Here is a 25114-nt window from a genome sequence, read left to right as displayed (position 1 = left end):
CTAGGAAAAAGAACAAATTAAAACCTTCAATTAAATACCAAATTTGAAATTCTGAAAATACAAGGGTGATTAGTAAAACTGAAAATAGGAAAACTATAGAATTAAGAAATAAAACTAAGACTTGGTTTTATGAAAAAAAAAATCCAACAAAATAAACCTTTACTTTATTTGATTAGAGAAGGGAAAGAAGAAAATCAAATCGTTAGTTTCAAAAATGAAAAGCTAAAACTTTCCACCAATGAAGAGGAAATTAGAGCAATAATTAGGAGTTATTTTGCCCAACTCTATGCCAATAAATTTGATAATCTAAGTAAAATGGAAGAATACCTACAAAAACAGATTGCCCAGGATAACAGAAGAGGGATTTAAGTAGTCCCATTTTAGAAAAAGAAATAGAACAAGCTATCAAGCAAGTCCCTTAGTAAAAAATCTCCAGGCCAGATGGATTTACATGTGAATACTACCAAATATTCAAAGACCAATTAATTCCAGTACTATATAAACTATTTGAAAAAATGGGGAAAGGAGAACTCCTACCAAGTTTCCAAAATTAGCTAGCTGGCTGAAAGTGAAGAACTGGCAATTCCATTGCTGAACCTCTCCCCAGAATTAGGAAAATAAAGGTAAGTAAAGTAGAGAAAAATAACCAATAGTGCACATTGAAAAATTTAAAATGAAAGCCATATAATCTTTATAAAATAGAATGGGAATGGTCCAAAGGTTATAAATTGAGATAAATAAGGACCCTTCTTAAAAGAAAATGAATTTATTGTTAATCAAGACAGATTCTCTAATCTGGGTGAGATTTACCTTAGGCGCAGAGAATATGTGTGCAGATAACAAGGGGCCAGTGTCCCTGGACAATCCTTCCATGAAAATGCCACTTTGTGAGCATTTCCTTTTTGAGTCCTTGCAGGGATTGGTCAAAAAAGGCTGTGGCCCATGCATCACTATCCCACCAGAGGAGCTATCACTATGGAAATTAAGAGTATCCCACCTCCAGTAGAAGAGCCTAAAGTCGAGCTCTGAGCCAACAGCACTGACTTAAAGGATCCACAGTTCTCTCTAATGGAGAGGAGGTCAGCTCTTCCCCACGATCTGAGATTCTTCCTTCTTCTAGGGCCCGATTTTTATAAGGCTAGATGTCTGCACATTCAAGAACAGCTATAATAGATACTGAATAATTCTACTGATTGACATGTGATAGCTAAGTGAAATCATATGTCAGCAGGGTCGCAAGGTGGGTGAAATAAGAAATATCTCACAAATGGACAGGATTCTCCTTAATATAGGTGTGAGGAAATGGTACAAATGATGTGTTGAATGGTCTGAGTGGTCATAAGATGATCACCTGCTCCTATTAAACCAGTGATTAATTCAGAGGTACAAGAAATTTTGGGAGGACTTTGCATTTAATTATTAACTGTTACACTTGGCTTGGTCATTATGAGTAGGAAAAACAATGGCGGAGGGACACTAAATTTTTATAATTAAGCAAATTAACAGATTCTGCAGGTCACAGCTCTTGAGTCTTATATACAGAGCTTTGATATCAAACTGATAGTGATGGGAGTAGAGTTCTCAAAGTTCAATCTACATTATTTCTTCCTTTTTTTAAAGCTCATAATTTTTTTTTTTTTAATTTCCTAAGTATTGCTGAGTTGGCCTGGAAACTGGATCCCAATTCAGATTTGGCCTTCTAGTATGTCCTATTGGTGAAGCCCAGTGAGATGTAGATGGAAGCTCAGAAACAGCTGTGGAAAAAAGGAAGAATAAAAAGCAATTTATACATGTGTGTGAATGTATATTTTTTGTGTTGGCAGCAATGATTCATCATATCAAGGAATTCTGGGTGGGAAAATCATGGAAATGGTCATTGGTCCAAGTGAGTCTTAAGAGTTTCCTGAGCGTTTTGAAGGTAAGTGATTTGGTCATGGTTTCAAGGACTATATGTTTCATAGGGAGGACTTCAAGATTTTCTGGAAGTCATCTACCATACAGGGTAGTTTGGAATTTCAAATCAGATAATATATTCAAAATCCAAACTTTAAAGTCCTGTATAAATGTCAGTTTCTATTATTACATCTCAGATCTATGTTGATTTTGGAGCAACTCATCAAATTGTCCACATAATATTATCATTTTACCTTCTGAAGTAGAAGTCAGTACATAAACTGCAATTATAGTTACGTTCATAGTAGTCTATTTTGCTTGTGTTGTCTATTTGCTTATGCTCTTGTTGGAGCTCTACTTCCTATTTAATTATAGATATTATTGACTTTGGGCTCACGATGAAACAAATTATGCCAATTATTTTATTTGCCTGTCTGAGGAAATGTAAACCACACTTTGATTTCACTATTATATTAGCAACAGCAACAACAACAAGAACTTCTTCTTCTTCTTCTTCTTTCTTCTTCTCCTCCTCCTCCTCCTCCTCCTCCTATTCCTACTCCTAGTACTTTTTGGTTAAATCTATAACATGACTTATTCACCTGATAGAGTGAGAGTTGGACCTTTATTCTGACTTTGAATCTATGGCCCTAAAGAGAGTGTGAAATGCCTGCATAGAATAATCCAAGGTCACTTCACGGTGGTAAAGAGGAGGGAAGTGGCATTGGAATAACACCATAGGAGGATTTTAAAAGTATACTTACAAATCAGACATAGCATAAAACTATGACATTTTACTTATGAATCATTTGAACATACCATCATCACTTGTAGCTACAGAGTTTTCCATCGCCTGCTGTATCTGAAATAACATTAAAACTATATTTCAAAAACATGAAGTAAATGAAGAATAAGGCACTACAGATAATACAAACAACTCAAGAAATCTTTTATAAAAGTTGCAGGCATCCAAACAAATTATTAATAAACATAGACATAAACATTTAGTTTGACTATTGGTCATTCAACAGAAAATATATAGATATAATATAAGGCTTAAAATTTTACCACTCACAAACGCCTTTTTAATAACAATGCATTTTTATGTTACTCCAGATATATAGATATGTGAAACATATACAAATCAAATATTTACTCTTAATAAATCATAATTTTGTGACTCCCACACTCAGCTATGAGGCTCCATATAGAAGGTGGGTTCTAACAAAAATAATACTATTACTAACAGCATCAAGAGTTTGTCACTATTAATTTAATGCAAAAAACCATGAACTTTGTTAGCATAGTAATGATGTCTCAAGGTTTGGAATATATATATGCCTTCTACTCTGAGGAAATCATACCCTTATTATTTCTCTTTTTGGCTCAATATAACATTTTTCTTTTAAAAGAAAATCAACTCTGTAGCCTAAACTGTGAAATAATTATAAATATTAATAATTCACTAAGCTACAGACAGTCCACATACAAAATGAATATCAATTTACATGGAGCAAAACAGAAAAGTAAATACTGGAAAAATTAAATATAAATATACACACATATGCATACCCATTACACATAGAAGGGGTGATGAAGAAAAGCCTAATTCACTTGACATGGCAGCAATATAAAGATTTTGTCCTGAATTCGAGATATCTCTAATATATGTGGAGTGAATTTGACCAAAGAGACTGGGTTGAGCATTTTGATCCTATCATCCTAAAATGATTATTGAAGCAAATTAAGAAAAAAGGAACCTTAAGGCGCTATCCCCCCACCCAGTGATTGAAGGTGAAATGGCTCCCTGCCCAAAGAAAATGTATGGAAAACCTCAAAAAAGAATTCAAAACTCAAAAGACAGGCATTGAGGAAAAACTAAAGAAAAAAAATGATAACCATCCAAGAAAAACAAGAAGATTATAAAAAAAGGTTAACCAATTAGAAACGTTCTTGGAACTTTGGAAAATTTCATTGCTTAAATTATTCAATAATTCAATAAAACTTTCAATGCTTAAAATAATTTTTAAAAATTAGAAATGGGCAAGAGGAAGCCAATGAAGCTATGAGGGACAAAGAAACATTAAAATAATATAAAGAATGAGGTAATAGAATAGAATGTAAAACATCTCATAAGAAAAACAAAAGATCTGGAGAACAGATCAAGAAGGGACAGTATTAAAATAATTGAATGACTACCAGAAATTTGTGACCGAAAAGAGAACTTTGACACTATATAATGCAGTAAAGAATCCTAGAAAATCATCTTGGAATGATTGAAAATGAGGGGAAAGTAGAAATAGAAAAAATGCACTGATTACCACCTCAAAGAAATCCTTTGTGGAAAACACATAGGAATGTAATGGCCAGGCTTCAAAACCCCCAAATCAAAGAGCAAATGTTGCAAGAAACAAGGGGAAAAAAAAAAAAAAAACAATTCCAATATACTGGAGCAACAATTAGAATTGTACAAGACTTATCAATGGCTACATTAAAAGACCACAGGTATTAGAAACATATCTACAGAAAAAAAAACAAAACAAAAAAAAAAAACATCCAGCTAAATTATCTACAGTTTTCAATTAAAAAAAAAATAAAACTGGCAATTGAAGGAACTTGCAAAATTTTCAGAACTTTTTATCAACCACACCTGAACTTAACAGAAAATTTAACATTAAAGAGCCAATATCAAAGAGTAATTTCAAGGAACTCAACATAGACAAACTATTTAAACAGGAATAAATTGCTTATTTTTTTTTTTTAACATGGACAATGTATATGTTATGTTTAAGATTTCTATCAGCAATAGGGTAGCTCAAAAGAAAGCCTGGCAGAGTAAAAGTAAAAAGATCAAATATTACACAAATGAGATGCAGAAGATGGCATTAGAGGGATGAGGGCTCATAGTTCTGAATATCTATTCACATCGTGAATGGATTCAATTGTCAACACTACATTTATACCATGAAGGATATAGTACCCTCAAAAAAATCTATAAAGAAATAAACAGGGAGGAGAAGTTGCATGGGGAAGCAAAACTCCAGGGAAGAAGATAAAAACGGAATCCCTGGGTTGGGGGTAGAATATAATGAAGGTATCAGCAGTGATAAGAAAGATTATGTGGGGTTATATGTGTGGGCTGAAGTGTGTGTGTGTGTGTGTGTGTGTATGTGTGTGTATCAGATGAATAAATATATAATAATATATATTATAAATCTTATTAATATATTATTTATAATATATTATTAATATATTATATTAAGACAATATTAATGTAATATATTATTAGTATATTATATAATATATTAATATTAATATATTAATTAGATATTAACATATATTATTAATATATTAATAATAATATATGTCTTTTCTTAACTGTAGCTTGCTTGCTGTCAGGAGAGGCATGAAAGGGAGATATGTGTTTGTGTCTATTAGTGAGTGCGTACTTGTATGAATATATCTATATATGTACAAAATATATCATTTTTTTGAGTATAGCCAGTTTGATGTTTGGTGAAGGGTTACATGGAAATATTTTAAAAATATAAAAGTGATAAATTAAATAACCTTTAATAATGGATTGATGTTTTTTACTTGCTCTTCAGCCTCTGTCTTCACTTGTTCTTTAACCTTTGGTCCATATTATTCTACTTGAATGTAGTTAAGTAGTTGTAAATGATGCTTAAGATCCAGCCTGTCACGTTTCTGTTTCAAGTTTTCTCCTGCTTCTTCTTGAAGAAGTCTATTCATACATCCCATATGTCTATTTCTTGAAGATAATGCATCCAATTGTTGTTGAAGCTCTTCAGCATATTTCTATAAAGTAATCAGTTTAGCAACGTATAGAAGTAAAAATCTTTCAAATTAAATAATAATTTAAAATTAAGATTAAATTATTTTTAATTGTAAAGTGTAAGAAAATGTATCATTATTCTTATCTTACTGCTACAAAATATTTTTCCTAAAATGATTATTGAAACAAATTAAGAAAAAAGGAACCTTAAGGCACTATCCCCCCACCCAGTGATTGGAGTTGCTTACATTAATACCTTCTAAAAAAGAAGTGGTAAAAAAGAAAAAAAAAGCCATCATTGAAATATATTGTGGGAATAGGGAAGACTGGAATTTATCTTCAGAAGAGTATTCATAGGCAAAAATAGCTTCTGCCCCCAAAAACAATGTGAAATGGCTCCCTGCCCAAAGAAAATTCATGGAAAAACTCAAAAAATAATTCAAAACTCAAATGACAGGCATTGAGGAAAAACTAAAGAAAAAAAGAATGATAACCATCCAAGAAACAAAAAGAAAATTATGAAAAAAAAAGGTTAACCAATTAGAAAAGTTCTTGGAACTTTGGAAAATTTCATTGCTTAAAATATTCAATAAGACATAAAAGCTTCAATGCTTAAAATAAATTTTAAAAATTAGAACTGGGCAAGAGGAAGCCAATGAAGCTATGAGGGACAAAGAAACAGTAAAACAATATAAAGAATGAGGTAATAGAACAAAATGTAAAACATCTCATAAGAAAACAAAAGATCTGGAGAACAGATCAAGAAGGGACAGGATTAAAATAATTGGACTACCAGAAAGTTGTGACCAAAAAGAGAACCTTGACACAATATAATGCAGTAAATAATCCTAGAAAATCATCTTGGAATGATTAAAAATGAGGGAAAAGTAGAAATAGAAAAATGTACTGATTACCACCTCAAAGAAATCCTTTGTGGAAAACACATAGGAATATAATGGCCAGATTTCAAAACCCCCAAATCAAAGAGCAAATGTTGCAAGAAACAAGGAAAAAAAAAACAATTCCAATACACTGGAGCAACAATTAGAATTGTACAAGACTTATCAATGGCTACATTAGAAGACCACAGGGATTGGAAACATATCTACAAAAAATATATATATATATATCAAATCCAGCTAAATTATCTACAATTTTCAATAATAATAAAAAAAAAACTTGCAATTGAAGGAACTTGCAAAATTTTCAGAACTTTTTATCAACCACACCTGAACTTAACAGAAAATTTAACATTAAAGAGCCAATATCAAAGAGTAATTTTAAGGAACTCAACATAGACAAACTGTTTAAACAGGAAGAAATTGCTTATGTTTTTTTACATGGCCAGTGTATATGTTATGTTTAAGATTTCCATCAGGAATAAGGTAGCTCAAAAGAAAGCCTGGCAGAGTAAAGATAAAGAGGTAAAATATTACACAAATGAGATGCAGAAGATGGCATTAGAGGGACGAGGGCTCATAGTTCTGAAATTCTATTCACATCAGGAATATGTGATTTTGTCAACACTACATCTATACCATGAAGGACATACTACCCTCAAAAATCTATAAGCAAATAAACAGGGAGGAGAAGTTGCATGGGGAAGCAAAACTCCAGGGAAGAAGACAACAAAGGAATCCCTGGGTGGGGGGTAGAATTTAATGAAGGTATCAGCAGTGATAGGAAAGATAATGTGGGGTAGATGCGTGAGGAGATGTATGTGTATGTGTGTGTGTGTGTGTGTGTGTGTGTGTGTTGTGTAGCAGATGTATAAATAAATATATCTTTTCTTAACTGTAGCTTGCTTGCTGTCAGAGAGGGATGAAAGGGAGATATGTGTTTGTGTCTATTAGTGTGTGTGCATTTGTATGAATATATATGTATATGTACAAAATATATCATTTTGAGTATAACCAGTTTGGGGTTTGGTGTAGGGTTACATGGAAATATTTCTAAAAATATTAAAGTGATAAATTAAATAACCTTTAATAATGGATTGACTTTTTTTACTTGTTCTTCAGCCTCTCTCCTCCATATTGTTCTACTTGAATGTAGTTAAGTAGTTCTAAATGATGCTTAAGATCCAGCCTGTCACGTTTCTGTTTCAAGTTTTCTATTGCTTCTTCTTGAAGATGTCTATCCATACATTCCATATATCTATTTCTTGAAGATACTGCATCCAATTGTTGCTCAAGCTTTACAGCATATTTCTATAAAGTATCAGTTTAGCAAAGTATAGAAGTAAAAATCTTTCAACTTAAATAATAACTTAAAATTAAGATTAAATTATTTTTAATTGTAAAGTGTAAGAAAATGTATCATTATCCTTATCTTACAACTGCAAAATATTTTCCTAAAATGATTATTGAAATAAATTAAGAAAAAAGGGACCTCAAGGCACTATCCCCTCACCCACTGATTGGAGATGCTTACATTAATACCTTCTATTAAAATATGTCTTGTTTAAAAAAAAAGTGGACAAAAGAAAATAAAGCCATCATTGAAATATATTATGGGAATAGGGAAAACTGGAATTCATCTTCAGAAGAGTATCCTTTAGTAAAAAAAGGTTTCTGCCCCAACAAATAATATGAAATGGCTCCCTGCCCAAAGAAAATTTATGGAAAAACTCAAAAACGAATTCAAACCTCAAATGACTGGCACTGAGGAAAAACTAAAGAAAAGAAAAAAGAAAACCATCCAAGAAAAACAAGAAGATTATGAAAAAAAAAATTAACCAATTAGAAAAGGAGGTACAGTCTCTCAAAGCTTAAAATAATTTTTAAAAATTAGAATTAGGCAAGAGGAAGCCAATGATGCTATGAGGGACCAAGAAACAGTAAAACAATATAAAGAATGAGATAATAGAACAGAATGTAAAACATCTCATAAGAAAAACAAAAGATCTGGAGAACAGATCAAGAAGGGACAGGATTAAAATAATTGAACTACCAGAAAGTTGTGATGGAAAAGAGAACCTTGACACAATATAATGCAGTATATAATCCTAGAAAAAATTTTTTGGAATGACTAAAAACCCCCAAATCAAAGAGCAAATGTTGCAAGAGACAAGAATAAAACAATTCCAACAGGAGCAACAATTAGAATTGTACAAGACTTATTAGTGGCTACATTAAAAGACCGCAGGTATTGGAAACATATCTACAGAAAACAAAAAATATCACATCTAGCTAAATTATCTACAATTTTCAATAAAAAAAGCTGTAATTGAAGAAACTTGCAAAATTTTCAGAACTTTTTATCAACCACACTTGAACTTAACAGAAAATTTAACATTAAAGAGCCAATATCAAAGAATAATTTTAAGGAATTCAGCATAGACAAACTATTTAAACAAGAACAAATTGGTTATGGTTTTTACATGCACAATATTTATGTTTTGTTTAAGATTTCCATCAGCAATTGGGTAGCTCAAAAGAAAGCCTGGCAGAGTAAAAGTAAAAAGATCAAATATTACACAAAATGAGATGCAGAAGATGGCATTAGAGGGATGAGGGCTCATAGTTCTGAATATCTATTCACATCGTGAATGGATTCAATTGTCAACACTACCTTTATACCATGAAGGATATTATACCCTCAAAAATCTGTAAGGAAATAAATAGGGAGGAGTAGGTGGATGGGGAAGCAAAACTCCAGGGAAGAAGACAAAAAAGGAATCCCTGGGTTGGGGTAGAATTTAATGAAGGAATCAACAGTGATAGGAAAGATTATTTGTGTATGTGGGGTATATGTGTGGGGAGAGGTATGTGTGTGTGTATGTGTGTGTGTGGGTGTGTGTGTGTGTGGTATCAGATGTACAAATAAGTATATCTTTTCTTAACTATAGCTTGCTTGCTGTCAGGAGAGAGATGAAAGGGAGATATGTGTTGGTGTCTATTAGTGTGTGTGTATTTGGATGAATATATCTACATATGTACAAAAATATATCATTTTTTTGAGTATAGCCTGTTTGGGGTTTGGTGTAGGGTTAGGGGTGAAAAAAAGATAAAAAAGATGAAAGATAAAAAATGTCAAGTTGTTTCTGCCTGTTAATTTTTTTCAGGGACATTTTTCATCTTTAGGATTATAGAAGCAGTATATCAGGAGATCTGTGTTTCTAAGAGGCTCTGTAAATAGTGCCCCTAAATGTTTCAGCACTTCAGAAAAAGTTCTTTGAAACCATCCTTTTGGGATCCCTCTGTTAGAAAATTTTTCTTTCCATCAAAATTAAATTTGTGTCTTTATAACTTTCATTCATGAACAAAACAAGTCTAATATTTCTCCCACTTGTGAATGCTTTCAAATACTTGAGAAATTCAGTTGAACAGAATATAATTACACACACACACACACACACACACATACACACACACAGTGGATTCTTTTTATATGAATTTTATTATGTAAAAAGAAGAACATTTTCTAATACACAAATCTAAATAGGAACTATTTGGAGACCATAATTTTCTGGGAGATGTAAAGTTCTGTTCACTTATATAACAGTTCATTAAAACTTATTTTTTGAAACTTTGCTCATCATTTCTTATAGAACAGTAATATTCCATAAACATAACCATTCCCCGACCGATGGATATCCATCCATTTTCCGTTCCTTGTCAATACAATAGGGACTGTTAGAAATATTTGTGCACATGTCAAGATTTTCCCCTTTTTTATGATCTTTTTGGAATAGAGACACAATACAGACACTGCTGGATTCAAAGAGTCATAGTTCCAAATTGCTCTCTAGAATGGTTAGATCAGTTCACAACACCAACAACAATACAATAATGTATGAGTGTCCCAGGTTTCCCACATCCTCTTCAACATTTACCTATCTTTTCTTGTCATCTTATCCAAACTGAAAGGTGTGAAGTGGTACCTCAGAGTTGTCTTAATTTGTATTTCTGTAATCAATAGTGATTTAGAGCATTTTTTCATAACTAGTGATGAATTTAATTTTTTCATCTGAAAGAAACAGAAATTGGGTGGATGCCTATTGATTGGGGAATGGCTGAAAAAGTTATAATATATGAATGTAATGGAATATTACTATATTTGGAAAATAAAATTCTATTGAAAATTTAAAAGGAAAAGAAAAATACAGTTAGAAAAAGAGAGAGAGATAAAGAGAGGAATAAAGAATGCTTCAATGTAAAAACAGAATGGATCAGTTCCTTCTCTGGGTATCTATAAGAATTTTATCGTAAATCCTTCAGGGTAGGATTGGATGACTGTACTACTGAGAATAATAATATTATGGACAGCTGATCATCCTAAAACATTTGCATACAGTATTACTTTGCATATTTTGATTTTGTTCATGGAGAACTTGGCAGAATTGTTTTTTGTTTATTTGTTTGTTTTTTGATATTTTTTTTCCCGAGAGCATCCTGCTCATCATTTTCTAGAGAATAATAATATTCCATCAGAGAAACTTGCTTTAATTTTTTTTTTTACAATGACTATTGCTGATTGTATTTTCTCCCATTTATTTACCTTTAATTTTATTACCTTAGCCTTTACCATGTACCTTCCCCCTTTCCCATATCCCATTTCCCTTCTATTTTCCTGCAGGGTAAAATAGATTTCTATACCCCTATTGATAGGTTATTTCCTATTTGAAGCAATTCTGATGGAAGTAAGGTTCACTCACTCACCCTTTCCTCCTTCTCTTCCACTGTAAAAGCTTTTTCTTGTTCTTTTTTTATGGCAGATAATTTGCAGCATTCCATTTCTCCCTTTGCCTTTCCGCCTATACATTCATCATCTTTTCCAGAAGATAGTATCCCTTTGTTTTCAACTCACTTCCATATTCTCTGTCTATATATATACTCTTTGTAACTGTCATAATAATGAGAATAATCTACAGGACTCCCACCCTGGTATCACAGACCTTTTGTGCTGAGCTTCTAAGTTGCCTTTGGCTGGAAAATGTTCTACTTTTGGGGTGTTCTGATCCTTTAAAATTTGTGTACAGTCATTATTCAAAGGAATTTGGAACAGTCTGGGGAAGAGGTTGGGTAAATTCCTGCCTTCAGTCTGCCATCTTGTCTCTACCATTTGCATGTATTTTGTTATTTAAAAAGCTATTTAAAAAAGGAAAAAAAAGTTTTGCACAAATAAAGCCAATGCAGCCAACATTAGGAGGCAAAAAATGCCTGGAAACAATTTTTCCATCCAGTCTTTCTGTTAAAGCTTCATTTCTAAAATCTAGAGAAGATTAAGTCAAATTTATAAGAATACAAACCATTGCCCAGTTGATAAATGATCAGAGGCTATGAACAGACAATTTTCAGATGAATACATACAAGCCATTTCTAATCATCTTATAAATGCTGTATTTTGCTACTCATGAAATACAAATTAAGGAAATGCTGATGTATCACTTCGTATTGATTGATTAAGTTTGGTTAAGATGACAGGAAAAGATAATAAATGATGAAGAGGATGTGGGAAAACTGGAATACTAGTGCATTGTTCGTGGGGTTTTGAAATGATCTGAGCATTCCTGAGAGCAATTTGGAACTATGCCCAAAGAATTATCAAACTCTGAATTCCCTTTTATCCAGCAGTGTCTGCTGGGGTCTGGAAAGGCAAAAAAGGAAAGATCCTTTAAAAATAAGACCAACTAGAAAAATGAGTAGATGCCCATCATTTGGGAAATGGGTGAATAAATTATGGTATATAAATATAACGGAATATTATTCTATAAATAAATAATGAACAGGTTGGTTTTAGAAAAGCTTGAAAAGATTTATATGAACAGATGCTGAGTGAAGCCAGAAGAACCAAGGGAAAATTGTACACAGTAACAAGAGAGTTGTGTGATGATCAACTGTGATGGACTAGGCTCTTTTCAAGAACGAAGCGATTCAAGACAATGCCAATAGGCTTGTGATGGAAAGTGATATAGAAGTCCAGAAAGAAAACTGTGGACACTGAATGTAGATGAAAGCATAATATGTTCACCTCTTTTGGGTTGATTTTTATTATTTCTCATATTTTTTCCTTTTTGATTTGATTTTTCTTGCTTAACATGAAGAATATGGAAATATGTGTACAAGGATTGCATTATTTAAGTTATATTGGATTGCTTGATGCATTGGGGGAGAGGAGAGAGAAAAATGTGGAATATAACATTATGCAAAGGTGAAAAATCTATTTAAAAGAAAAAAAAAACAACAATAAGAAACTGGATTTCCCTCAACTTAGAATTGCTGAAGCAGTGTAATCTACCACTTAAAAGAAAGTATTTTTCAAATGAGAAAAATTAAATCCCAGAGCTGACTTACGATAAGAAATTCCAAAAAATGTTTGGGGAATTTTTCAGTTGGGTCCATTTGCTGCTTTTCTGCATCTTCAAATGGAGCTCTTTCCATTTTAAGCCTACAAAGAGTGAATATATTGTCAATAATGCAAAGCTTTAAAGAACTATTTTATAGTTAATTTAATTTAACAGTTTCTTAAAAGGTTCAGCGCCTCACTTCCAAAGCCTGGAAGTTAGATTTAAAGAGAAAAGTAAAAAATGGCTCCAAAGGTTTTTCATTTTATTCCAATGAAAACAACATGAACAGGTAAATAAATGAATGGACAATACTGGGAGTAAATATAAAGTAATTGAAAAAAAGAGTTAAAAAAGAACACACAGAAAGGCTGGTGGAATAGGCAGTGGTTTTTTGGGGGTGAGCTTTGACTGGGTGAGCTAGGGATTGCAAGAGGTGAAGGGAAATTCCATATTGTGGAATATGCAATGGCATAGAGATCAAAGACAGATACTATTTGGAATCTGGGACACACATATCAGGCAAACTTCTAAGAAATCCTTCTAAGAAACTTATATTTGCAAATAATTACCCCTATCTCCTATCATACATTAACATTATTTGGACAAGTATATCTTATTTTTTAAGACACGCTCAAACATACATGATTATGATCTGAAATTGCAGAGATTGGGAGTTGTGATTTCCTTAGTGTAGGAAGATATTGTCCACCTATTCATACTTGCAAGCTCATGTCTTCTAAAGTTTCCTACCAGCACAGGGAGGTTCAGATAGTGACTCAGAGACACAGATTCAGGGTTTGAATTCTCCTCACTTAACTCAGTTCCCTTATGACTGTTTCTAGAGATCAAAAAGTCAGGCAATTTTCTTTTCTTTTCTTTTCTTTTTTAAGAAAATCTGTGTTTTGATCATTCTTCAGAAAGATATTAACTTATAATTATATGCTACATTAGTAATTGGATATGAAAAAAAGCACATTGTATAATTCTTGGGGGGAAAAATCCTCACAAGGCACAATTAGTCAAGATGTTTTTTGAAGGGATTTTGTTTGGAGGAAGGCGTGTAATAAGACACCAACTTTTAATTGAAATAGAAAACTCTTCATGAGGAAACTCCTAGCAGTATGTAGCTGTGGCAATTCTTTGATGTATACTTTTAGAGAATTTTGTGGGAAACAAAGTGACTGCCCATGATACACAGCAAATAATAAGTCAGATATACAAACCTAACAAAAATTTTCATGATTTGGAAGCAGGTTGATGATATATTAGTTTATACTGCTTCAAGCCTAGATCTTGAAGGGAAAAATAATAATTTTCTAGCAGTAATTTATATGGTTTAACCTTTGAAATTCTACTAATGATTTCCCTTATGGTCAAAGTGCAGAACTTGAATAAAGTGCCAACATGAACACCAATTTTGTTTGGAACATGTCATCCAATTTACTTCCCTACATTCCTCATACCTGAAACTCTTAGGACCAAAGTGTCAGTCACTTTAGAGGGGGTAAATTCTGCTTGAAGTCCAAGATACTTTTGATATTTACATTCCCAGTCCGAGTCCCAATTTATTTATTTATTCATCTCAAAATAAGTTCTACTTAAGCACATTATTCCTCTTTTCCATTGGAAAAAATTAGATTTGCATTATGTTCTATTACAAATGCATTTTGTTAATTTATTATTTTGATTTGCTCTACAACTAGTCATAACACTAAATTATAAAAATGCTTTAACTCTTACTTTTGTATATAATCTCCCCTCTTTTTAAGATACCACAGTTTCTGCTTATCCTCTTCTTGAGATTTCTGCAGCTATAAAAATCCAAAACAAAATGTTTCAAAATCATCAACTTTAAAAATTTAATCACAATCTTATCCTTAACTCTGAATTAGTGATGCCTATACATAAGTATTAAAAATTTCACAACATTTTACTAGTCCATCAAGTAGTAGCCCATTGCATAGACACAAAGTTATGTATTCTTACATTCCAAATGTGACTATATTTAATCCACTTTCATTTTACATAGGCATATACACCCAATATGTAAAATGTACTAAAATGTAGCACAGGGCACTTCATTAGTGTAGATCACAGCCATCTAGAATACAAACCCTAAAGAGTTGTCTGAGGTAAAAAGCCTTAAGAAAGTTTCTTGGGGTCTTCTGGCTAGAAAATTACAGAGAATGAATTGAACCTAGTTTTCTTGTTTCCAAACCAATACACTACACCAGAGATGTCTTGTGTAAAATGATCAAGGTTATGCTTGTTGATTATAAAGCTACATAATGAAACTGCTGCTCAAAGGACAAATACATGTTTTAAAGAAAAGTAGTCTTTGGACAAGTAAATTTCCAATGTAGATTTTTGACAAATTATATTTATGTAATTATCTAAAATATATGTTATTAACTTTAGCTATTTGGCAATTGCTATTTCAACAGAGGTGCTAACTTGGATATTTTGCAATGTTTTTTTTTTTTTTTTTTTTCATGTTGGGAAGAAGACTAGATTAAGTACTAGCTGATCTAACCTAAAACCACAGTGATCTTTCTTTCTGTCTCTGTCTCCATCCCTCTCTCCTTCCATCCATTCCTCCCTCTTCCCCTCCCCCTTCCCTTTCTCTCTTTCTGTCTCCTTCACTCTTGCTCTCTTAAATAAATGCTTACTTTACTTATATAACAATTCAATTGGTTCTTGTTTCCATGATACCCAGTATTGTAATGAAATTTTCCCTATTTTGCATTGACTTTTCAGTGAAACTGCAAATTCTTCAAGGACAAGAGAGCATGGCTTTCCCATATTCTTGTTAACCTAATCAGAAGCTGACATAGTATAATTCACAGAACTGACATTCATTAATTATTGAACTAATTATTGAACAAAGAAGAAACAAAATTTTTACCCAGTTCTTCGAGAGCTTAGTTACTACCCTAATCAGGGAAAGAAGAAAGGAAGAAATGGTGCCCGTTTGCTCTGAATGCATTTTACTGAGTTCATTCATATAGATACAGATTGATTGCTTCCTTGTGATTCCTTATAAGTTCAGTCCATATCTAGCTCCTAGATTACAGCCTCCACACAAAGCTTTTTTAAAAGTTAATATTTTAATCAATGTGGTCCAAAAGGAATGGGAGGAAAATAAAGAGAATTGAGTGATAGAGGAAAAAATTGATTTAGGAAACAAAATTTATTTTATTCCAATATTGATTTCTGAAAACCAGAAATATTTCTCCCGCATTACAATATGAAAGAATAAGTTTTGAAAAGAATGAAACTAGCAACAAACCACTTCTTAGTAAAAACCATTATACTGAGGTTAAGCAAGTAAGAGAGCTGGTTCTCAACATTAGGAGATGTTACTCAAACTATAAGAGACAATGATTTTATATAGATAGATTACTGAGAATATTGACTTTTATCTTTCTGGAGCAGAGAAACAAGCATTCACTAAGTACCTATTATGCACCAGGTACTGTGCTAAGGGCTTTGGAATTCTTTTCTCATTTGATTCTCACAACTATTCTGGGAGATAGATGCTATTATTACCCTCATTTTACAGTTAAAGAAGTTAAGAAAGATTAAGTAACTTCCTCATATTTACTGAGCCCACTTATGAACCCAGATCTTTCCAATTTCAGATGCAAAGTTCTATTCATATTTCCACCAAGGAGCCTGTGGGTATGCGCATGTGTGTCTGTGTGTGTACAGATATATTTATATATACACACATACATATATATGAATGTATGATATACTTATCACTCAGGAAAAAAAAATCTCATTCCTTTGTAAGTATATTATGAGGGAAGATAATTATCCCAATATAAAAATGGTATAAATGGGTACACATGCTAGTTGTTATAGGTCTTGTTCTGTTAGTTTAAATGACAGGCACAATTATTAGAAAATGTATAATAGTATTGGTTTAAAAAGTATTAAACTGAAAACCTTCCATTAATCAATGACAAATTACTGACTTTTTGCATACGTACGTTATTTGTGCTTTCATCTACTTTCTCCTGAAGTTTTTGCTTGATGTATAAAAATTTTGTTTGATATGAGAGAATGTCCTGTAAAATCATGAGTTTTTCCTTTTGGGAATCTTTAAGTTCTTGTTGAAGTTTTCTTATTGTATCCTGGTAGAAATATGTATGTAGAATTTCTATTACTGATTTCATATAGCAGCATTAGCTTATATGAAATAAATATTTTACTTGCCTGAATATATTTATGATTATCATAGAATACTCTTAGGAAAAGTTTTAGGGACTGCTTAATGACCCCACCTTATTTTGCAGTGGAGGAAAGTTAAGGCCCAAAGAGGTTAAGTAAGTTAAGTCATAAAAGTAGTCATCAAGAAAAGGATTGACACTTGGTTCTTAGAACCACAAAGTTCTTTTCCCTATATCACACACCTTTCTTTCAAGCATGGATCAGAGGCTAACTTCTTCCTTGCTCATCATAAACTATTACTTTCAGTCTGATTTCCCCATTCCATCTTCAGAAATAAAACACTTCCAAAGTCATGTAGCAGATAAACCTTTTCCTGTGCAATTCACATGGGAGGTGGGGGAATGGTGGAGGCTAGAATATAGAGTTTCTTATATCTGATAGAAACATTAGGTTTTTTACTTTTTATTTTTCAGAAAAAGTTCTTTGCTCCTACTCTCATATGAATAAGGGCATTTATAAGAAGAAGATGCATTTTCTTTCCTCTCATAGTTCCCCTGAAGAAGGATCATATGCATTGTTAGGCTTGTCAGGCATGATCAAATTACTTGAAGGGATTGATCTGATTTGATGAAAACAAAAGAAAAATGGGGGTAGGGAAGGGGAACGGAGGGGCTGCTGTCCCTGTTAAGTCTTCAAAGCTGTTCCTTTTTATACAAGGTTATAAATTAGATTCCTAGTTCCAGTCTTGAACAGAAAATGTGGTAGCTCTTCCACTTATGGATATACAGTGTGGTGCAAGGTCGCTACAAAAGGGAAATAATTTCTTTTCATTCTCTAACGTAGTAGACCACCCACATACAAACATATAGAGATAGAAAAATGTACATATTCACACAAAATACAACATATGTATGTGTGTGCTTATTAATAAAACTATTTTTTTCATCTGAAATTGCTACACAGTGCCATAGCTGGTAGTCTTCCACTCACTGCAAATGTGATAAGCATCAAAGAAAATGAGACCTGCTGTTAGAAAGGATAAAGCTAACTATTTTCAGCAAATGAAAGGTACTGATGCCAAAAAAGGTGATTCTGGACATTGTTCAAGAAGTATAAAACAGTGAAAAAAATACTGACATAAATAATGAATATGTAGTAGGGAATCAAAAGCACATTTTAAAAAATTGGCTTTAATACCACACACCAAAATAAATTCTTAATGCATCATCACAGTCTCTTTGAAGAGAATTGTTGTCCTAAATTCTAAAGAAAAGTAATTAGAAATCTTTATGATTTTATTAAAAATATGATCAACTCTTTAATATTTCTAAAATCAGTTCATTTTAGTTTGAATTACAATTAGTCAGATTGATAAACATGTTTCAATGGTTATGAAAAGGGTAACTATAATGTCCTACAGTATCTCAATTTGGATAGCTAATTTGAATTTTTACATTCCGCCTAGCATAGTTTTTCAGGATTTATCTTGTTTCAGCATTTCTAATGATTTCTTCCATTGCAGCATTACATGGAATACTAGGCAAATTATTAGAACTACAAATTGATCAGTATTTACTTACAAGTGCTTAACTCTATCTACACTCATTAACCGCTACTATGCATTTAAAATTTCATGGGCCACCTACACACTATATTTTAATCAAAATCAGTCATCTTATCTAAAAAATGGATATTGGGTTGATTTTTATCATGAATGTTTCCACATTCTCCTTTTTTTGCATTTAGAAATTTTACATTGAAAGTTACTAATATCAGAAACCCGCTGAAAATTCAAATTCCTAATTTATCTTGATCAAAATAACTTTGAAATTCATTTCAAAATAATGTTTGTCAGACAATATTTAAAGACCTACCTTTCTTTTTGCCTTCTCATTTTCGAGTTCACGTATGTCATCAACTGACTCTTTATTTCTCTCTTCTAGTACAGGATCTTTTTCTGCAGTGTCAGCATAAAAAGTCATAGAGGTATCCTGAAAGGGCACCTGTACACCCTTTGATATGAAGACCGGTGTGTTTTTGGAATCTTTCAATGTTTTCTGAGGCAGCTTCATTGTCTTCTGTATTTCATTTAATTTTCCTTGCAGGGTCTCTTGTTTCAAAAAGGATCTATTCAATTTTTTCTTTAGTATGTAATTTTCATTTTTGAGGTCCTTTAACTCATCTTTGACCTCTTTCAATTCTCTCTGTGTGTCTTCTAAAAGTAATGTCTTCATTCGAAGATCATTACGTATTTGGTAGATCTCATCTTCAGCTTTAGAAAGCTGAATTGACAGGATGTCAATCTTATCTATTAGCTCCTCCTTTGAAAGAAGCCACTTAGCTTCTTCTTGCAGAAGATTTGGTTCTGATATCTGATATTCCTGTTCAAGCACAGCAGAACTTGCACAAGAAGGGTAATGGATCTGTGGCTGTAGTTTTTCTCTGTTTTGTTTTTCACCTTCCAATCTAGAGTTCAGCATTGCATTTGGAAAAAAAATAATTGCAAGTAATTGTATTATATAGTGTTGAAAGATTACTAACTTGGATAAAATTTTAAAATAATCAAGAGGAAATTTTGCAGTGAACTTTGTGAGAAAAACTTTCATTTCAATTTTCAGGAATCTTTTTTATTTAATATTTTTTCTACTGCATTGCATTTTTAAGTAAGTTTTTATTTTCAAAATACATGCAAAGAGAATGCAAAACCTTGTTGCTAAAATTTTTCCTCCCTTCTGTGTCCCCACTCCTTCCCAGAAGAAATAACCCATATATTTTTTGCAATTATTCCAACAATTTTCCATTGTATATGCTGCCCAAAAATCAGATCAAAAATGGAAAAAATGAGAAGAAAGACAAACAAAGAGCAACCAAAACAAAAAAAGGTAATACTATGTTGAGACCTACATTCAGTCCCTACAGTGCTCCTTTTGCATCAGATGGTTCTCTCTATCACGTCTACTGGAATTGATCTGAAAAACTTCATATTGTTGAAAAGAGCCAAATCCATCAAAATTCTTTTGTTATTTTTTTAAGACATCCACCAGTATTTCAAGTCCAAAACTAGTCAAAGCTTCTGCTTACTGTCTGCTTTTACCACCATTTTAAGGTTTGAAGATACAGACTGCATGCTAAATGGAGATGTCTGAACCACTGAGGAGTGAAGAATCCTGCCTATACTATTCATATTGAAGAAGACAATTCTCTGGAGTGGTAATCAGAATTTGAAATGAAAACTAAGGAGACCTACTTTGATTAGAGACATGCTAAGTTGTTCCTATTGTTGACTTATTATTTTCAGTATTTCACAACCCTCCATGATTGAAGTATTGAGACAATATATTCATAAATTTCAATGATGAATGAGAAAATAAACTAATTATAATTAACAAACAAGGAGTATAACATTCAACAATGTTGGATTAGAAGCACATGGAATGATTGTCCTACTGAAAAGATAAAGGATAGGTCATATTGTGAGGGAGAAATCATTCTCAAACACTTTTCCATGCCTACTTTAGTGAGATTGCTTTGGATCACTAAATTGCTGAGAAGAACCAAGTCTATCATGGTTGATCATCACATAATCTTCTTTTTGCTGTATACGGTGATTTCTGTTTTCCTTCTTCCCAACATCAAATATTAAAATCATGCTGTCCTTTTCTATAGAAAATACTTTTCATAGACCAAAAGTTGTTCAGCCATTCCCCAAATGAGAGGCATTTACTCTTTCTTCCAATTCTATGTCACACAAAAAGAGCTACTACAGACATTTTTAAACATCTGGGTCATTTTCATCCATGATTTCTTTGGGACATCAAAATAGTAGTATCTCTGCCTGATTAAAGGACATGCACAAATTGATAGTCCTTTGGATATGGTTCCAAATTGCTCTCAGAATGATATTCAGTTACAACTCTACCACAATCTTTAGTCCTATTTTCCCATCCCTCAATATTTATCAGATTTTCCTATCTTAATCAATCAGATAGGAATAAGATGGTACCTCAGGATGGTTTCACTTTTTCTCCAATCAACAAATACTTAGAACATTTTTCTACAAATCTATATCGGGATTTAATTTCTTATGTCAATTCTCTGTTCATATTCTTTGACCACTGATCAACAGGGGAATCTTATAAGTTGAGTCAATTCTATAATTGAGTCAAAATTGTTTCCCAGCTTTCTGCTTTCCTTCTACTCTTGGCTGCACTGGCTCTATTCAAGAGCTTTTTAATTTAATGTAATCAAAAAGTATTCATTTTGCATTTGAAAATGTTCTTTTAGCCTTGTTTGGTCATGAAATTTCCCTTCTCCAAAGATATGAACAGTAAATTTTCCCTTGCTCTCCTGATTTGCTTATACTTATCACCCTTTATGCTTAACTCACATATCCATTGTGACCAAAAAAGGGTCAGGGTTTGAGATATAGTTCTATACCAAGTTCTTACCCCAGAAGCTAGTCTCTTTGGATTTAATCAAACAGTACCTTCCCTTACTCTTGTGTCCCCAACCTATTTCTGCTGTTTCTTAGACAATATCAGATAGTTTTAATGGTTGCTGCTTTATAATGGTTTTGGTCTGGATGGAGACTATCATCCTTTGCATGTTTACCCATTAATTCCCTTAATATTCTTGAATTTTCTGCTTCCAAATCGATTCTGTTATTTTTTCATGCCTAATAAAATAATTTTGGGGGCAGTTTGATTTGATGGCTATGAATAAATATATTAATTAAGGTAAAACTGTCATTTTTAAAATATTAGCTTGGTCTACCAAAGAAAACGAATTTTAATGATTAATTTTTTTTTTGATGAAAAGGGTAATTGTGTTTTTAGTTCCTGGATTTTGTTTTGGGGGAATTTTTTTTTTGTTTGTTATTGTAAAAGGGCTTTGTATTTTGTTGGGCATTGTGATATAAAGGTGTTTATTTGGGTTTTTTTATCCTTCAATTTGCTAAATTGGTTTGTTTAAGTTTTTTTGGTTTTATCAATGAATTTCCATGTAAAAAAGTGTTTTTTTCCTTATGCCTACTTTTCCTTTTTTCTGATTTTTTTGCTAGGCCCTATATTCTTTAGAAATTAAGAAAGTGGTAAAAATGCTTTTGTTTCCCACGTTAATTGGGATATCCACGTTTCCTTACAAGTAATGCTGGTTGGTTTTGAAAGATGATGTTGTTTTTTAAGACTAATTTCTTTATTCAATAATTAATTGGTTGTTCTTGCCCAGGGCCCATAGGTAGGAAGTTTTAATGTCTGAGGCTGACTTGATTGAGTAACCCCTGACCAGGGCTGATGTTATTACTATCCACCTAGCTGCCCCTTTCTATTAATCCCAAATGATTTTAATAGTGATGCTGCTATATTTTTGTGAAAGGCTTTTTTCTGCATCTATTGAGATTATGATATGATTTCTTTTGCTTTTCATGATATGGTAATTATGGAAAGATTTTTTATTTGACAACTCTGGTTGTGAAAAAATTTATATTTGTTTAATTATTGTCTTGTTAATAAATTGTTGAAATCTTTTTAGTAATATTTTTTTTGCATAAATATTTATTAAGAAAATTGGATTATAATTTTCTTTTTTTGTTTTAGTTTCTCCTGGTTTAGGTGCCAGCACCATATTTGTATCCTAAAAGGAAGTTGGAAGGACTCTTTGTCTTTCTTTCCAATAGTTTATAGAGTATTTTTTTTTTTTGGGGGGGGAGGAGGGGATGTTGTATGTTTTTTGTTTTTTAATGATTGATAGAATTGATTTGTAAATTCATCTGGGCCTGGGGAATTTTTTTCCCCTTAGGGAGTTTTCTGATGATTTGTTCAATATCTCTTTTAAAAATGGGAATATTTAATATTTTATTTCCTTTTCTGTTAATCTGGGCACTTATTTTTGTAAACGTTCAACCATTTCTTGTCAGATTTCTTGGACAAAATAGATTCTAATTAGAACTTTAATTTCTTCTTAAGTAGCAAGTTAAAATTTCCTTTTTAATGTTGGGAATTTGCTTTTTTTTTCCTAGTCAAATTAACCAAAGTTTATTTATTTCATTGGGTTTTTTATAAAACTGAGTCTTAATTTTATTAATTCAATGGTTTTCTTCCTTTCAATTTTATTCCTTTCTGATTTTCATAATTTCCAATTTGGTATTTGAATTTTTTTTTTATTTGTCCTCTTTCCAGGCCTTATATTGCATAATCCCCTTTCTCTATTTTATTCATTAAAGCATTTAGATATATAAAATTTCTCCTAAGAACTGCTTTGACTGTATCCCATAAGTATTGGTATATTGTCCTGCTATTGTCATTGCCTTGAATGAAATTATAATTTCTTGTTTGACTCACTTATTCCTTAGGATTAGATTATGTAATTTGCAATTATTTTACTCTATCTTTCCCTGGAACTTTATTGAACATAATTTTTATTGCAGTTTATTAATAAAAGGATACATTTACTATTTCTATCTTTTTGCATTTGTGAGATTTTTATGCCCTAAACCATATTACCAATTACTTCCTAATTAAATAAATAAATAATACATTTCTTTTATTAGATCTGTTTTAGCTTTCTACTTTGTCTGAAATCTTAATTGCTACTACTGCTTTTTTTTTTTTTTTTTTTTTTGGTTCATCATATAGTCTGTTCCAGCCTTTTGTCCTTATTATTTCACTATTTCAGAATTGTTTTTTGTGGACAATGCATGGTTTTTATTCTGCCCTGTTATTTGCTTACATATTATTGGAGAGTTCATTCCAATTACAATTTTTTGTTGTTGTTGTTGTTGCTGTTGTTGTTGTAAATTTATTTATTTTAATACACATTGCTTCATGAATCATATTGGAAGAGAAAAATAAGAGCAAAAGGGAAAAACCAAGGGAGATATTAAAAAAAAAAGGAAAAAAGAAGTGAACACAACATGTGTGGATTTACATTCAGTCTCCCCAGTTCTTTTTTTGGATGCAGATGGCATTTTCTTTCCAAAGTCTATTGAGATTGCTTTGGATCATTGAACCTCTGAGAAGAACCAAATCTTTCATAATTGATCACTGCACATTCTTATTGTTACTGTGTACAATGGTTCTGCTTTTTTGCTCAGCATGAGTTTCATGCAGATCTTTTCAGGCCTTTCTAAAATCACCTTGTTCCTCATTTTTTATACCACAATAATAATCTACTACCTTCATATACCATAATTGTTCAGCCATTCCTCAATTGATGGCTATCTACTCATTTTATAATCCTTTTCTACTACAAAAAGATCTGCTACAAACATTTTTGCAAATGTGGGTCCTTTCCCCTCCTTTATGATATCTTTAGGATAGAGACCCAATAATGGCACTATTGTTTCAAACAGGATACAACTTTAATATCCCTTTAGTTCCAGATTGCTCTCTAGAGTGGTTGGATCATTTCACAACTTCACCAACAATTCATTAGTGATTCAGTTTTTCCACATCCCCTCCAACATATATAATTATCTTTTCCTGTCAATTTAGCCAATCTGAGAAGTGTTAGATTGGTTTACTTTGCTTTTCTCTAGAATGTTTTAGATTGTTTTAATTTGAAGTTCTCTATCCTTTAGAGCATTTTATATCATCTATGTGATTTTAGATGGCTTAAATGGCTTTAAATTCATCATTGGTTCATATCCTTTGACCATTTATCAGTTGGAGAATAATTTATAGTCAGATAAATTTGACACAGCTCTTTGTATATTTGATAAATGAGATTTTTATCAGAAACACAGGCTGTAAGATTTTCCTAGATTTGTATTTCCCCATTAATCTTGTTTCTGTTGATTTTGTTTGTGCTAAAACAATATAATGTAATAGAATCACAGTTGTCTATTTTGCATTTCATACTTTTCTTTAGTTCTTTAGTGACAAATTCCTCTCTTTTCCAAAGATCCGATAGGCAAATTATCCCTTGATGTCCTAATTTGTTTCTGTTATCACCCTTTATAC

The 25114-nt window shown here is 32.0% G+C and overlaps 1 protein-coding gene across 4 annotated transcripts; it reads right to left on the bottom strand.

The window, feature by feature from the left end:
• Positions 1 to 1403: 1403 nt before the first annotated feature.
• Positions 1404 to 19652, bottom strand: LOC116419218 (ankyrin repeat domain-containing protein 26-like). Of its 4 annotated transcripts, none has more exons than XR_004229470.1 (7): positions 19031 to 19651; positions 16976 to 17119; positions 14721 to 14791; positions 12988 to 13081; positions 5464 to 5712; positions 2713 to 2755; positions 1642 to 1754 (listed from the first exon to the last, which is right to left on the bottom strand). XR_004229470.1 is itself a non-coding variant. In XM_031937985.1 (6 exons), the coding sequence occupies exons 1-6, from the start codon at positions 19634 to 19636 to the stop codon at positions 1639 to 1641; spliced, it is 1074 nt and encodes a 357-aa protein (XP_031793845.1). In that variant the 5' UTR covers positions 19637 to 19652; the 3' UTR covers positions 1404 to 1638. The 4 variants fall into 4 exon arrangements, 1 of the variants encoding a protein (XP_031793845.1); XR_004229469.1 differs by lacking the exon at positions 1642 to 1754 and adding an exon at positions 7673 to 7899 and having other exon boundaries at positions 2741 to 2755; XM_031937985.1 differs by lacking the exon at positions 5464 to 5712 and having other exon boundaries at positions 1404 to 1754; positions 19031 to 19652.
• Positions 19653 to 25114: the final 5462 nt, after the last annotated feature.

Source organism: Sarcophilus harrisii, chromosome 5 (assembly GCF_902635505.1).
Source record: "Sarcophilus harrisii chromosome 5, mSarHar1.11, whole genome shotgun sequence".
Classification (NCBI taxonomy): Eukaryota; Metazoa; Chordata; class Mammalia; order Dasyuromorphia; family Dasyuridae; genus Sarcophilus; species Sarcophilus harrisii.
The sequence above is the reverse complement of the archived record's forward strand: the minus strand, read 5'-3'. Positions and strand labels throughout refer to the sequence as shown.

Bases quoted from the DNA above. Each gene is read 5' to 3' on its own strand.
- LOC116419218 (XM_031937985.1), bottom strand. From the start codon at position 19,636: ATGCTGAACTCTAGATTGGAAGGTGAAAAACAAAACAGAGAAAAACTA. The intron at 17,120-19,030 runs GTAGGTCTTTAA...TATTTCTACCAG, and splicing joins ATGAGAAGGCAAAAAGAAAG to GATACAATAAGAAAACTTCA. The intron at 13,082-14,720 runs GTAAGAGTTAAA...CACTCTTTGTAG, and splicing joins AGGGGAGATTATATACAAAA to GCTTAAAATGGAAAGAGCTC.